A 17,214-nucleotide genomic window follows, 5' to 3' on the forward strand; every position below is an offset into this window, starting at 1 on the left:
AATTTTTCAGCACTCAGCCTTCTTTATGGTCCACCTCTCATATCTGTACATGACTACTGGAAAAACCATAGCTTAGACTATACTGACTTTTATGGATTGCCTTTAATTCTGATGATACTGTCCTCTAATGCATGAAAGGTTTTGATTTGATGAATACAGTTTATTTTTTCTTTCATTGCCTGTGCTTTGGGGGTCATTTCCAAGAAATCACTGCCAAATCTAATGTCATGAAACTTTCCCCCTCTATTTTCTTCTAAGAGTTTTAATAGTTTTTCCTCCAATATGATTTTGATTAGGAGTGGTGAGAACAGACATCCTTTCTTGTCCTGTTCCTGGTTTTAGGTGGAACAATTCAGTGTTTGCTCATTATCATGTTAGCTATTGATACAGGCTGAGGACATTTCCTTCTATTTTGGTTGCTCATGGTTTTTAATCGTGAGTGGTTATTGAATTAGGTTAAATTTTTTCCTGCATATATTGAGATAATCATAGAGCTTTTTGTCTTAGTTTATTGATAATGGTGAGTTATGTTGATTAGTTTTTCATAGGTTGACTCAACCTTATGTTCCTGCTATATACCCTACTAGGGCATGATGTATTATCTATTTTATATATTGAATTTGAAGGTCATGGTTGTTGTAAGGTTTTTAACTATGAACTCAGTTTCTTTAATAGATGCAAGATTTAGGTTATGCAATATAGATGCTATATATTTAGGTTATATATTTCAGTGATATATGATTATTTGTTTCTTTAAGAATTTGTTCATTTCATATGAATTGTTGAAAGTATGAGTGTAAAGTTCTTAAATATTGTCTTATTATCCTTCTGATATGCTTAGGCTCTGTTGTGATATTGCCTCTTTCATTACTGATTCTGGTCTTATCATTTTTAGTTCCTTCTGTTTGTTTTGGGTTTCATTTCTTCTCTAGTTTCTTAAACGTAGATCATTAATTTGAGAGCTTCTTTCCCAGTACATGCATTTAATATAATAAATTTTTCTCTAAACACTGCTTTAGTCACATCTCACAAATGTTGACAATGTTGAGACAGCAATTTATAGAATTAAATGACTACATTAGAAAAGAAGAAATATATCAAGTATATATATATAAATACATCAATATATACCTTAGAGTCCAAGTATATCAATATATACCTTAGATTCCATCTCAAGAACTTGAAAAAGAAAAATCCAAAGACTTCAAGCAGAATAACAGAAATCAATGAACACAGAAAACAATAAAGAAAAATTATAGAAACAAGTTGACTCTTGGACTTCCCTGGTGGCTCAGTGGTAAAGAATCAACCTGTCAGTGCAGGAGACATGGGTTCGATCCCTGAGCTGGGAGGATCCCACATGCCACAGTGTGGTTAAACGCATGCACCACAACTGTTGAGTGGGTGCTCTAGAGCCTGGGAGCTGCAACTCCTGAAACCCACATGCCCTAGAGCCTGTGCTTTGCATCAAGAGAAGCTACTTCAGTGGGAAGCCCGCTCACTGGAACTAGAGAGTGTCTGCTGCTCACGTCAGTGAAGATGCAGCACAGCCAAAAATAAATTAAAAAAAAAAAAGATATTCTGGCTACTCGTCGGCTACTCTACTCATTCTGGCTACTCTGGATACCCATCAGTGCTGTGAGAAATGGTCCTTTTTCTCTGATTAGGAATCTCATGTCTTCTGTCAGTATCCATAAAACTGGTATTCTAATTTTTTTTTTACATATATCTGACTGCACCAGGTCTTAATTGTGGCACATGGGATCTTCTGTCTTCATTGCAGCATGTAGGATCTTTTAGTTGAGGCATGTGGGATCTTTTTAGTTGCAGCATATGGGATCTAGTTTCCTGACCAGGGATCGAACCCGGGCCCCCGGCATTTGGAGTGTGGAGTCTTAGCCACTGGACCACTGGGGAAGTCCCCTGTTATTTTAATTTGTTAGATTGCAAATAGCATAAAGTGTGAGTCTTTTCATACTTCCTGACACACTTTACACACATTATTAGGCAACTAGCATAGAACAATATAAAATTGGAGAACACACTGTCTCAAGTGTTTTGTTGGGCCTAGCCAAAGGAATTTAGGAATAGAGAAATTAAGTCTGAGGTCTGGCTCTTAAATTAATGTTCACATACTTTGCTGCCTGTAGTTGTTCCTGTCTTTTTTTTTTTTTTTTAATGATTTTTATTTATTTTTGGTTGTGCTGGGTCCTTGTCGCTGGGGCACTTTTCTCTAGTTGTGGTGAGCAGGGGCTACATTTTAGTTGTGGTGCCTGGGCTTCTCTTCACGGTGGCTTCTCTTGCTGCAGAGCACAGGTTCTAGGGCATGTGGGCCTCAGTAGTTGTGGCACATAGGCTTAGCTGCTCTGCAGCACGTGGGATCTTCTGGTCGAGGGATCAAACCTGTGTCTCCTGCACTGGCAGGCAGAGTCTTTACCACTGATCCACCAGGGAAGCCCTGTTCCTGTATTGAAGACAGTTTAATTTATAAAGTTAAATATTGATGGGATTCTTTAACTGTATTAAATATAAATTAGTATAATTTTTAATGTTTTGTTTATGGGATTACCGAAGTTTGAATTGTGGCATTTAATTAAGTTAAATGTTTTGACAGTTTTCTTTTTAGAAACATAACTAATACTTTTTTTTTTTTTTTAAGAATTGTTCTCTGTGTATTGTAGTCTATATCTTAAACCTTCACAAGACATTAATAGAGTGTTGGTGGCAAGAATAATTCAAGTTGTAACCAAAGGATGCTGTTCACAGACCGATGGATTAAATCTCAAATTTTTGGATTTTTTTTGTAAGGCTATTCACCAGGCACGGTAATCTAATCTGTTTTTGTTTTGTATTGGAAATTCATCTGATCCTTTTACAAGACTGTGTTTTATATTGAGTAACTACAATTTTTTACCAATCTTAGGAAAGCACTGGACCTGTTATAGTAGAACTAGTGGATTCCCTAAGAAAGTGTTAGGTCCAGTACTTCCTGAATATTCAGTATTCAGAACGTGAAATAATGTTCTTGAGTGGGGAGATGTCTTGCTTTTTTAATAACAGGGAAAGCTTTATGGCCTCTAAGAATTTTTGTTTTCCCCATTTTCGAAGATAGGTATAATGGGCTATTGGGGATGTGTTTTGGAAATATCAAGATCTTATTGTGTGGCATTACCCAATTTATAATGTGAACTATTTTGTAAGTGGTAGGTATTATGAATTAGTTTATTTTTAGACAATGTTTTAGCATCAGGGAGAGAAAACAGATCTCTTAGTGCCAATTAAGAACTATTTTTTGCTGTTGCTATGCAATGCTGCTATGATTTTTTTTTTTTTTTTTCTGAACAAGTCTGAAAGTAAGGTTATTATTTGGATGTCAAATTTTTTCTTTCAGTGTGCAACTTCATAACTGTCTTCAGTTTGTGCATTTTCCCCTGTTGTATTAAGTCTTTTTATTTTGTGTTACAGACAAGAAAAGAGCTCTGCAGGTCTAAATCATATCTTAGCAGCATTTATTATCTTCCTCAAGACTTTGTCTGTTAACTTTCGAATTCGAGTGTGTGAATTAGGAGATGAAATTCTTCCTACCTTACTTTATATTTGGACTCAACAGAGACTTAATAATTCCTTAAAAGAAGTAATTATTGAATTATTTCAGCTACAAATTTATATCCATCATCCAAAGGGAGCCAAAACTCAAGATAAAGGTATAAAGAAAGTTTTTGCTATTTTGAATTTGTTTCTTCATTGATATACAAAGGGTTAAGTATGAAATCTCTATGATCAGGAGGTTATGACCTTCTTCTGGATTGTTATGCATGGTAATAGAATTGGTCATGAGGATATCTTTCACTTTCTTAAAAAAAAAATTGAAACTATGATAGCAAATCATATCATGCACTGCCATTTGTTTAGTACAGTTCTGCATTTTATAAGGAGTACAAACAAAGATGAGACACTGTTTCCTCTAGGAGCTGATTATGTAGTAATAATTAGCTGCTAAGAGGTGTGACACAGAGAAGGCAAGATCTTGTTTATCTACTTATGTATTGCTTTTATTAGAAAAATAAAATCGATAAGTATGGACTGAACCAGCTAGATGTCAGTTCCTAATGAAGATAAATACATATTGTCTCAAACCTCATAGTTATTCCAGGCTTCTGTTTGCTAGGAAAACTGAAAATAAATGACTTATCCTCCCTTCATTCCTTTAAGTTAATCTTTCACCAAGAGTATTGCTTGGATGGTGTAGTTCCATTCAGTAGACAAGAATTTAAGTGGGTAGAACTATGTTTTGACTCTTGCTTGTGCTAGCTTTTAAGCCAATTCATCATGGTTAGTATAATGACCTTACTTTATCACAATCAGCTGTGTGTGTTTTGTGCATTCTTCTAGCATACATAGTTAGATGTATTTATAGCCCATGAAATGACTATAGGTCAAAGAATAGTGACTTTTCTCAGTTTTTCATCTTTCATATAGCTCTCACCAGAATGAAAATTAGGTTTATTCGGGCATGGTGTGGTATATTTAGGGTTTTAGTTAAATGTATGTTTAGGATGAATTGAAAATTGGCAGATGATAAGGCTGTCAGAAATGTTAATACAGTTTTAGGCTACATTAATAGATTGTATTAAATTCTTAAATAGATTAAATTAAATTCAGTAATAGATTTTAAATAGGTTCTTTGTTTGTGGAAAGTAATAGCCCCACTGTTTGTTCCTCATACTTGTTAGATCAGAATTGTGAGTATTCTGGTACACTCATGAGATTTTGTAGAATAAGCATTTTTAAGAGACGTAAGTCGACTGGAGTGTGTCTAGGGAAAGAGGAGAGATGACGATGTGATGTCTGGATAACATGTTATTTGTACACTGGTTGAAGAAATTGGTAATGTTTTTCTTTTAAACAAAGGCATGCAGAGAAGTTGGTTCTCATTTAAAAGAGGGGACATATTAATTGTATTGTTTTTTTAAATTCTTCCATATTATCAAACTTTCTCTAACCAATTTAATCAAAATTTCAATCAAACTTTCTTTTATTTCTTCTCTCCTCAAAGCATATACAGTTAACTGAGTGTGAGGTGGACATCATTAGGAAGTAGAGCTTGTCAAGGATATAGTCAGAGGAGCCATTAGTAGTAAATAGACTGTACCAGATGTCTTCTAATGTTTCCACCTTAACAGCTGAATGGTTTTGTGGGAGTTGGTGGTACAAATGGATTGTATATATAGATTATATTTTAATTTAATTATTTTTTAACATTACAGGTGCTTACGAATCAAGAAAGTGGAGAAGTATTTTATACAACCTGTATGATTTGCTAGTTAATGAAATAAGTCATATAGGAAGCAGAGGGAAATATACTTCAGGATCTCGTAATATTGCTGTTAAGGAAAACTTGATTGAATTGATGGCAGATATTTGTCACCAGGTATAGTAGATATTGTCACATTTTGAAATTTCCCATTCATTTTCCTTTTTATTAGGCCTGTAAAAAGCCTATAAAATTACTCTGTACGTGTTGATTCCTTTCAAAACACCATAAATATTTAGAATTGCCCTTCTAACTTACAAGATAACTATCTTGCAAATATAAACTTAGTAAAAACTGACTATGAACTTTTACATTCTTAAAGAAGTTATCTACAGGAAATAAGGTTATCCTAACCCTATGTGTTTCTTTTTTTTCCTACTGATTTAAAAATCATATGGCATAAAATTCATTATTTTAAACAGTATATATAATTCAGTGATTTTTAGCATTTCACTGTGTTGTGCAACCATCACCACTAAGTCCAGAGCCTTTCCATCACTGCCAAAATAAACTTGGTTCCTATTAGCAGTCAGTTTCAATTCCCTGCTTCTTACAGTTCCTAGCAGCCAGCCACTAATCTATTTTCTGCCTCTGTCAATTTGCCTGTTTTGGTCATTTTGTATAAATGGAATCATATAATGTGCAGTCTTTTGTGTCTGGCTTCTTTCACTAAGCTTAATGTATTCAAGGTTCTTCCATGTTGTACCATGAATATTTCATTATTGCTAAATAATACTCAGTTGTAAGAATATATTACATTTTGCTTACCAGCTCATCAGCTGATGGCTTAGTGGTGTTTTTTTTTTTTTTTTTCTGTATAGAAGAAATTTAAAAATTTCTTTTATTTTCAATACAATTTTAAAGGTTATATTCCATTTACAGTTACTACACAATATTAACTGTATTTCTTGTGTTGTACAATATGTCCTTACAATAAACTCCAACTCAGTAGTTTGTATACCCCTTCCCTGGTGGCTCAGATGGTAAAGAATCTTCCTGCAATGCAGGAAACGTGGGTTCAGTCCCTGAGTTGGAAAGATCCCCTGGAGAAGGGAATGGCTACTCCCTCCAGTATTCTTGCCTGGAGAATCCCATGGACAGAGGAGCCTGGTGGGCTACAGTCCATGGGGTTACAAAGAGTCAGACACAACTGAGCAACTAAGACACCCTACTCGTAACCACTAGTTTGTTCTCTATATCTGTGCATCTGCAGCTTTTTTGTTATATTCATTTGTTGTGTTTTTAGATTGCACATGTACTTGATATCATACAGTATTTGTCTTTCTCTGACTTATTTCATTTCAATGCCTTCCAAGTCTATCCGTGTTGCTGCAAATGGCAGACCTTTCTCTTTTTATGACTGAAAGAAAGTGAAAGTGAAGTCACTCAGTCGTGTCTGACTCTTTGCGGCCCCATGCACTATAGCCTACCAGGCTCCTCCATCCATGGAATTTTCCAGGCAAGAGTACTGGAGTGGGGTACCATTTCCTCCTCCAGGGGATCTTCCCAACCCAGGGTTCGAACCCAGGTCTCCCGCTTTCTAGGCAGACGCTTTACCGTCTGAGTAGTATTCATTTGTGTGTATGGGTGTGTATCCATTCATTTCTTGATGGACACTGAAGTTGCAGGCATATCTTGGCAGTCGTAGGTAATACTCTATAAACATTGGTTGATATATCTTTTCAAATTAGTACTTTTGATTTTTATAGCCATATACCCAGGAGAATTTTACTGGGTTGTATGGTAATTCTGATTTTAGTGTTTTGAGTAACCATCAAACTGTTTTCCACATTAACTGCCCCAATTTACATCCCACCAACAGTGTATAAGGGACCCCTTTTCCCCATGTCTTTGCCAACATTTGTTATTTGTGTTCTTTTTGATGATAACCATGGTAAACATTGTGACAGTGATGAGGTGATGTGGTTTTGATTTGCAATTCCCTGATAATTAGCGATGTTGAGCATCTTTTCTTCTGCCTGTTGTTCATCTGCATTTCCTCTTTAAAAAAAATGCCTGTTCAGGTCTTCTGCCCATTTTTAAAAACTTATTTTTTTATTTATTTTATTTTTGGTTGCACTGCGTCTTTGTTGCTGCACATGGGCTTTCTCTAGTTGTGGTGAGCAGGGGCTACTCTTCATCGCAGTACACTGGCTTCTCACTGTGCTGGCTTCTCTTGTTATGGAGTACGGACTCTAGGTGCATGGGTTTCAGTAGTTGCAGCACACAAGCTCAGTGAGTTGTGGAGCAAGGCCTTAGTTGCTCTGTGGCATGTGGAATATTCCCAGACCAGGGATCGAACCCATGTCTCCTGCATTGGCAGGCAGATTCCTATTCACTGTACCACCAGGGAATTTCCCCTTCTGCCCATTTTTTAATCAGGTTGTTTGTTTATTTGATAAGTTGTATGAGTTGTGTATATATGTTGGATATTAACCCATTACTGGTCATATCATTTGCTAACATTTTCTCCCATTCATTAGGTTGTATTTTTGTTTTGTGGGTACTTTTCTTTGGTGTTCAAAATTTGTGTGTTTAATTAGGTCTCATTTGTTTATTTTGTTTTTATTTCCTTTTCTTTAAGAGGCAGATAAAAAAAAAAGTATTGCTATGATTTATATCAAAAGGTGTTCTGCTTATCTTTTCCTCTAGGAGGTTTTTAGTATTCAGTCTTTTAGGTCTTTAATCCAATTTTTTTTTTACATATAGTGTTGGAGAATGTTCTAATTTGATTCTTTTACATGTAGCTGTCCAGTTTCCCCAGCACCACTTATTGAAGAGACTGTCTTTTCTTCATTGTATATTCTTCTCTCCTTTGTCATATATTAACTGACCATAAGTACAAGGGTTTATTTCTGGACTATACACTGTTCCATTGATCTATGTGTCTGTTTTTGTGCCAGTTCCATACTCTTTTGATTATCATAACCTTTGTAGTGTGTATAGTCTGAGGGCCGGGAGTGTGATTCCCCCAGCTCTGTTCCTTTTTCTCAAGACTGTTTTGGCTATTTTGGGTCTTTTGTGTTTCCATACAAATTTTAAAGTTATTTGATCTGGTTCTGGGAAAAATATCATTAGTGTCATTTTGTTTTGGCCACAGACAACATGCAGGATCTTAGTTCCCCAACCAGGGATTGAACCCATTCCCCCCTCCCACCCCCCACCCCTGCAGTGGAAACATAGAGTCCTAATCACTGGACTACCAGGGAAGTCCATCATTGGCATTTTGATAAGGATTGTGTTGAATCTATAGATCGTCTTGGGTAATATGGTCATTTTAATAATATTGATTTCTCCAATCCAAGAATACAGCATATCTTTCCATCTGTTTGTGTTGCATTTAGTTTCTTTTATCAGTCTTACAGTTTTCTGAGAACAGGCTTTTTGCCTCCTGTAGGCAAAAGGTTTATTCCTAGGTATTTTATTCTTTCTAAGGCAGCGGTAAATGGGATTGTTCCTTAATTTCACTTCCTGGTAGTTTGTTGTTAGTGTATAAAATTGTAACAGATTTCTGTATATTAATTTTATATCCTACATCTTTACCCAGTTCATTGATGAACTCTTGTAGTTTTTCTGGTGACATCTTTAGGATTTTCTATGTATAGTATCCTATCATCCACAAAAACAGTGACAGTTTACTTCTTCCTTTCCAGTTTAGATTCCTTTTTTTTTTTTTTCTGATTGCCATGGCTAGGACTTTCAAAGTCATATTATATAAAAGTGGTGAGAGTGGACATTCTTTTCTTTTCCTAATCTCAGAGGAATGCTTTCAACTTTTCACCATATGTTTCCTCTGTCTGCTTTCTAGGAAGTTTTCATTATAAATGGATGTTGAGTTTTATCAAAAGATTTTTATATTCTATCTATTGAGATGATCATATGATTTTTATTTTTCACCTTGTTAATGTGGTATAACATATTACTGATTTTCAAATATTGAGAAATTCTTGCATTTCTGGGATAAATCCCACATGATCATAGGGTATGATCTTTTTAACCTATTGTTGGATTTTTTTTTTTGCTAGTATTTTGTTGTGGATTTTTGCACCTGTTCATCAGTAATATTGGTTTGTAGTTTTCTTTTTTTATGATATATTTGTCTGGTTTTGGTATCAGGGTGATGCTGGCCTCACAGAATGTGTTCAGAATTGTTCCTGGCTCCACAGTTTTGTGAAATAGTTTCAGGATAGGTGTTAAGTCTGTAAATGTTTATAGAATTCACTTGTTAAGGCATCTGTTGCTGGACTTTCACTTGTTAGAAGTTTTAAAAATTACTGATTCAGTTTCATTACTGTTTATTGGTCTGTTCACATTTTCTGTTTCTTCCCAGTTCTGTCTTGGGAGATTGTACCTTTCTAAGAATTTGTTTTTTCTAGGTTGTCCATTTTATTGGCATATAGTTGCCTACAGTAGTCTCTAATGATCCTTTGCATTTCTGTGGCATTAGCTGTAACTTCTTTTTAATTTGTGATTATATTGATTTGTGCCCTCTCCCTTTTTTTTCTTGATGAGTCTAGCTAAAGGTTTATCAATTTTATTTTTTCAAGAACCATCTTTTAGATTCAATGATGTTTTCTATTGTTTTTTTTAGTCTCTATTTCGTTTATCTAAAACCTATTGGAGGACTTTCCTGGTGGTCCAGTTAAGGTGGTTATGAATCCGCCTGCCAGTGCAGGGGGCACAGGTTTGATCTCTGGTCCAGGAAGATTCCACATGTCATGGGGCAACTAAGCCCATTGGCTAAAACAACTGAACCCACACATTGCAACTATGGAAGCCCATGCACTCTAGAGCCCATGCTTTTGAATAAGAAAAGTCACCACAATAAGAAGGTCTCACACCTCAACTAGAAGAAGCTCTGACACCCAACTAGAGAGTAGCCCCTGGTTGCCATCACTAGAGAAAGCCTAGGCATAGTAACAAAGACCCAGTGCAGCCAAAAACAAATAAATAAAATTTAAAAAATAAATAAAACTGGACTTCCAGTTCAAGATGGTAGAGTAGAAGTATGAGTGCTCAACTCCTCCTGTGAGAGTACCAAAATTACAACTAAGTATTGAACAACCATTGATAGGAGTATGCTGGAACCCTCCAAGAAAAGATATCCCACGTCTAAAGACACGGAAGAAGCCCCAACGAAACAGTAGGTGGGGTGCAATCATGATAAAATCAAATCCCACACGTGTTGGGTGGGTCACCCAGACTGGAGAACAGTAAAACCAAAGTTGTTCTTGCACTATTGTGAAGGTTCTAAACCACAACTCAGGCTTCCCAGCATGGGGGTCTGCCAAAAGGACTGGGAATTCCCAGCGAATCTGGCCTTGAGGGTCAGCAGGATTTGATTATAGGCCTTCCAGAGGAATGAGGGAAACAGAGACTCTAGTCTTGGAGGGCACAAACAAAATTTTGTGCTCACTGAGACCCGTAGGAGTGGAGCAGTGACCCCATAGGAGACTGAACCAAAACTACCTGATGGTGTTCGAGGGCCTTGTGGGTTGGCAGGGACTCACTACAGGGATAGGGGCACTGGAATGTTCCTCCTTGGCATCAACCCTCTTGGAGTTCACCATTAACCCTACCATAGGGCCCATAGACCCTAGGACTGGCTCGCCTTAGGTGAGCAACAACCAGTAGGGAATGCAGCCCCACCCATCGGTAGATAATTGGATTAAAGCTTTACTGAGCAAGGCCCTGTCCACAAGATCAAGACCCAGTTTTTCCCATCACCAGTCCCTCTCATCAGGAAGCTTACACAAGCCTCTTAGCTTCATCCATCAGAGGGCAGACAGAAGAAGCAAGAAGCACAGTCTCATAGCAGCTAAAACAAAAACCATTTTACAGAAAGTTAATCATGATGGAAAAGCAGAAAGTTATGTCTGAGAATTGGGGACAAGATAAAATCCCTGAAAAACAACTAAACGAATTGGAGTTAGGCAACCTTCCAGAAAAAGAATTTGGAATAAGATAGTGAAGATGATCCAGGACCTCAGGAAAAGAATGGAAGAAAAGATTGAGAAGATGTGAGAAATGTTTACCAAAGACCTAGAAGAGCTAAAGAACAAACAGAAATGAATAATACACTACTACTACTACTACTAGTACTACTAAGTTGCTTCAGTCGTGTCCGACTCTGTGCGACCCCATAGATGGCAGCCTACCAGGCTCTGTCGTCCCTGGGATTCTCCAGGCAAGAATACTGGAGTGGACTGCCGTTTCCTTCTCCAATGCATGAAAGTAAAAAGTCAAAGTGAAGTCGCTCTGTCGTCTCTGACTCTTAGCGACCCCATGGACTATAGCCCACCAGGCTCCTCCATCCATGGGATTTTCCAGGCAAGAGTACTGGAATGGGGTGCCATTAGAAGGAATCAAGAGCAGAGTAACTGAGGCAGAAGAATGGATAAATGACCTGGAGGACAGAATGGTGGAAATCAATGCCACAGAACAGAAAATAGGGGAAAAAATCAAAAGAAATGAAGACAGCCTAAGAGTCCTCTTGGACATTAAATGCACCAACATTCGTATTATAGGGGTCCCAGAAGGAGAACAGAGAGAGAGAGAAAGGACCTGAGAAAATATTTGAAGAGGTAATAGCTGAACACTTCCTGAACATGGGAAAGGAAATAGTCAACCAAGTCCAGGAAGCACAGAGAGTCCCAGGAAGGATAAACGCAAGGAGGAACACACCGAGACAGTAATCAAACTGACAAAAATTAAAGGCAGAGATAAAATACTAAAAGCAACAAGGGAAAACAGCAAATAACACACAAGGAACTCCCATCAGGCTATCAACTGGTTTCTCAATAAAAGCTCTACAAGCCTGTAGAGAATGGTATGATAATGAAAGGGAAGAAAGGGAAGAACCTACAACCAAGAATACTCTACGCAGCATGACTCTCCTTCACATATTATGGTGCTATCAAAAGCTTTCCAGACAAAGCGTACGTCAAGAGAACTCAGCACCTCCAAACTATATTTACAACAAATGCTAAAGGAATTCCTCTACACAGGAAACACAAGAAAAAGAAAAGACCTACAGAAAATAAACCCCAAACAATTAAGAAAACAGTAATAGGATCATACATATTGATGGTGGTGGTGGTGGTTTAGTTGCTAAGTCATGTCCGACTCTTGGGACCCCATGGACTGTAACCTGCCAGGTTCCTCTGTTGATAATTACCTTAAATGTAAATGGATTAAATGCACCAACCAAAAGATATAGACTGACTGAGTGGATGAGAGCATGTGCATGTATGCCCTTACACTTACCTCTGCTTTACCCCCTGCAAATTGTATGTAATTATTTTATATTGTTAAGTTAATTATGTTCCCATTATGGCTTGCAGTTGTAATTATCTTTTACTTTATGTCTGGCTATTAATTGTGAAAACTGATAAACATCTTTTACTGTTGTGATTATGTAACTATTACTCACTTAATACCATTGTATCATGATTGGTCCACAGAAAAGTAATAGAATTCTGTATTATCAAAACTAGGATCTAGTAGAAAAACCTGATATTCCTTTTTAAAATCCAGTTGCATATCAGAGTTATCTTCAAATGTTTTGAAAAATACAAATGCTCAGATACAGCTTTTCTTCCTCCAGAGCTCCAAATAAGTTTAAAAGAGCAGTCATGTTTAGAAGCAACTGGACTATTCAATGATCTTTTACTTTTATCTAGTTTGTTTCACTTTTTCTATTTCATAATCACTGTTCCCATTTCATTTAGTTTATATTCTCCATCTCCTTTTTTTATGTTCTTTCTGAAGCCTTTATCAATGTAGTAGAAAAGCTTTTGTATACATATATATGAATATTTATAATATTTATATTATATAATATATATACTTTTAAATACTTATAAATATAAAAATTTTAGAAAACATGCATCTTTGCCTGACTAAAAAAATTGTGAAATTTTGATTCCATTTGTTTGACTTATTGTAAATAGAATGGTAGATTTACAGTTAAAAAGTAGATATGTAGCAAGCAAGAAAGGTTCACTGTATAGCATAGGGAACTATAGTCAATATCTTGTAATAACCTATGATGGAAAGTAATTTCAGAAATAATATATGTGTATTTGTATAACTGAATCACTTTGCTGTGCACTTGAAACATTGTTAAGTCAACTATACTTCAATAAAATGTATATATTAAAAAAATAATAAAAACAAATAAAACCTGTGAGACACATCTAAGTTTATAGCAATACAAGCTTACCTCAGAAAATAATAAAAAGCTCAAATAAATAACCTAACCTTACACCTAAAGGAGGTAGAGAAAGAACAAACAAAACCCGGTTACTAGAAAGAAAGAATTCGTAAAAATTAGAGCAGAAATAAATGAAATTGAGACTTAATGTTTCTTAAGTAAAGATTTTCCCCAGAGATTTGGGTACCATGCAAGGATGGTTTCACTTGTCAAATATTTTCTTAACACTAAATTATGATTTAATCCTTTTGCAAATTGGAATTTTTTCTCTACTTTTAGATGTTTTGGTGCTTTTAGTAAATTTTCCCAAACAGTATAGCTAATATTTTACTTGGTAATGTCTGCTTTCTAGAGAGCCATTATTATCTGCAAAATGTTTATTTCTATATTTCATATCCATATATTTCAGTAATTTGTTACTCTTTATGACTAACCTTATCGTCAGCTGAGGAGGAACATTTTTTTTCTATTGCACTATTAGAAATAATAGCAATATTAAATATATTTTCGTTATTTTTTAGGTTTTTAATGAAGATTCTAGATCTGTGGAGATTTCTCAGTCTTACACAACCACACAAAAAGAACTTACTGATTACAGTGTACCTTGCAAAAAGAGGAAGATAGAATTAGGCTGGGAAGTAATAAAAGATCACCTTCAGAAGTCACAGAATGATTTTGAAATTGTACCTTGGTAAGTGTTCTTTTTTTTCTGTTTCAGTATCATTTTAGTCTCATTAATTTTTCTCATAAGACCTCCACTAGATTCCTTTACCTCATTGGCCTAGCCAGAACTAGGTCACACTTGGCCACTCCCAAAGCAGTTACTGACTAAAGGGGAATGTCATGCTGAGATAACCACCTACTGAGATAACCAGGACCTGGTGAGATAACCACCTTCATGACTCATCTCCTGGGGCCAGAACTAGGGCCTTTCCTATGCATATTCCCATAGCAAGAAGGAAGGGAGAAATGGCTGATGGGTGGGCAATCTGTACAGTGTGCCTCTTGGAATTCACTGAGTTCTATACCTCAACAGAAAGAAATTTTACCATGCATAGCACCTTCTAATATAATTAAATTAGGAAGAAATTAAAGATAGCATTCAGAATTTGGAGAATAATTTGAACCTTATGCCACGTTAAAGGCACTTTTTATTATTTGCTCTGTTCTTTAGTCTTACATAGCATTCACAGTTATTTAAGTAATTATATAAATTGTGGAATTCTGTGAAATCACAAAGTTTTAGGTCTAGTAGGAATCTGTAGAATTCTTACAGTTCAGCCTTTTTTGCAACTGCAACTGAGAAAGATTGAGCAGCTTGCCTAAGAACAGTTACAAATTCATAGAATAGTCATACTTTTGTGAATAATGTTCTATGATTTTTCCCATGTCAGTGTAATATTTAAATATAGTTGAGTTGTTAGAGGGGGGATTATATTGATTTTGATACTTACTGCCAAATTCTTATTTATTTCCTATAGTTGGTGGTACCTGTTTCATATTCTTTAATTTGTCCATTTGGTGAGGTCATTTATTGAACACCTACTATGTGCCAGGCATAAGGGGTAGAGAGTGAATAAGTTATAGTTCCTATTCTTGAGTCGCACACATTCTAGGGAACTCGCAGCAAATACTGAATTAACTGAATTAATGTCGGGGGAAACATTTCTTTTTTGGTTTTTGTTCTAAAGGTATATTGTTGGTGGCTGAAGGGCAAGGAAGTGTGCAGTAAGAAGTAGAATATTGGTAATTTAGTTATTTACAAGCAAATTTAGTTATTTGTAAGCAAAATATGATAGCTTACCCAGCTAGCCAAAATGCTGTCAATCTTCTTGCCACTTTAGGAAGTAGGACCAAATAATTACTAAGAGCCAGTTTATTTTGAGGGTAGTCTGGAAAATGATGATGACAATGTTTTAATTAGGATATTGTATGAGTACTATGTCTATATATTTATTTTCTTTTGGCATCTTAATGCAGTAGAATAATTTTCAAATTATTTGTACTTTTTTTTTTTAGGTTACAAATCGCAACTCAATTAATATCAAAATATCCTGCAAGTTTACCTAACTGTGAGTTGTCACCATTACTAATGATACTATACCAGCTTCTACCTCAACAGCGACATGGGGAACGCACACCATATGTGTTACGATGTCTTATGGAAGTTGCATTGTGTCAAGGCAAGAGGTCAAACCTAGAAAGCTCACAAAAGTCAGATTTATTGAAAATCTGGATTAAAATTTGGTCTATTACTTTTCGTGGTATAAGTTCTGAACAAATACAAACAGAAAACTTTGGCTTACTTGGAGCCATAATTCAAGGCAGTTTAGTTGAGGTTGACAGAGAATTCTGGAAGTTATTTACTGGGTCAGCCTGTAGGCCTTCATGGTAAGTTGACTATTAATTATATTTTGCAGCATATATATTTCCTGATTTTTGTAATTTCTAACTTCAGTTAAAAATATGTTAAATTCTGTTTCAGATTCTTTCGTTTGTTAAGGAAATCTTAATAAATAAGTTTGAAATATGAAGAGATTACTAAACCCAGTTTTAAAGATTACATATCTGTTTGCTCATAAATAGAATAAACTATTTCTTTTAGTATTGCATACTGTTGCAATAAGGTAGTACTTAGTCAAGAATTTTCTCAAATGTAGTCGGATTTTTTGTGCTCATTTAGTCCATAAAAGTTTATATATCTACCGTGTGCCAGGACATGTCCTAAAAATTGACCACAGAGTAGTAAAGAGATACACATGGTCCCTGTCCCTCTAAGAGCCTAATTGTTTTAAAATTGAAGTATAGTTGATTTACATTATTGTGTTAGTTTCTGGTATATAAGCAAAGTGATTCAGTTTTTTCTATATGTGTGTGTGTGTATATATATATAAATATATATATATATTTGTTTGTTTCGTATTCTTTTCCATTATGGTTTATTACAGAATGTTGAATATAGTTCCTTCTGTATACAGTAGGACTTTGTTGTATATCTATTTTACACATAGTAATTTATGTCTGATAATCCCAAATTCTTAATTTATCCCTTTTCCACCTCCTTTTCCCTTTGGTAACCATAGTTTGTATTCTATGCAAAAAGTTTACTTTTAATATTAATTGCCTTTTATTTTGCGACAGTCCTGCAGTATGCTGTTTGACTTTGGCACTGACAATCTGTGTAGTTCCAGAATCAGTAAAAATAGGAATTGAGAAAAATATATGTGATGTAAGCAGAAATTCTTTAAAGGAATTGATAATGAAATGGCTCTTATTCTGTCAGTTAGAGGATGACTTTGAAGACAGTACAGAACTACCTCCAATTCTTTGCAGGTAATTTGAGTTCCTTAGCATGCTGCTGCTTTTTAAATTTACTTTGTTAGGTGTTCTCCATTTCTTATTTGATACTAGATGGCTTTATTTTGCAGTGATTTTCCAGGATTTTCCAGAATTAGTCCTAACTATTAAACAGTCCCTTTGTTTTTGTTCTGTGTCTTTGTACCTGAATCTTTGCCCAAGTTCTTTTACTTTGTTTTCTCTCACTACCTAGACAAGTGAGAGTTACATGTTTATGATTGTCCCTGAATAGGTCCATATGAACATACATCCACTCAGGTATATCGTGGACTCATAAGGAGAATGCTTTCTGGGCTAAATATGTTAAATTAATGAGGGAAAGAAATGA

The 17,214-nt window shown here is 35.5% G+C and overlaps 1 protein-coding gene across 1 annotated transcript in view; it reads left to right on the forward strand.

The window, feature by feature from the left end:
• ATM (ATM serine/threonine kinase) overlaps positions 1-17,214 on the forward strand; it is a 141,915-nt gene that overhangs the window by 11,143 nt on the left and 113,558 nt on the right. The window contains exons 5-10 of the mRNA XM_052652907.1: positions 2,660-2,825; positions 3,466-3,704; positions 5,268-5,431; positions 14,051-14,220; positions 15,549-15,920; positions 16,671-16,862. Coding sequence (XP_052508867.1) covers positions 2,660-2,825; positions 3,466-3,704; positions 5,268-5,431; positions 14,051-14,220; positions 15,549-15,920; positions 16,671-16,862 — 1,303 coding nt within the window. The remainder of the gene's footprint in view (positions 1-2,659; positions 2,826-3,465; positions 3,705-5,267; positions 5,432-14,050; positions 14,221-15,548; positions 15,921-16,670; positions 16,863-17,214) is intronic.

The sequence above is a fragment of the Budorcas taxicolor genome, chromosome 15 (genome assembly GCF_023091745.1).
Source record: "Budorcas taxicolor isolate Tak-1 chromosome 15, Takin1.1, whole genome shotgun sequence".
Classification (NCBI taxonomy): Eukaryota; Metazoa; Chordata; class Mammalia; order Artiodactyla; family Bovidae; genus Budorcas; species Budorcas taxicolor.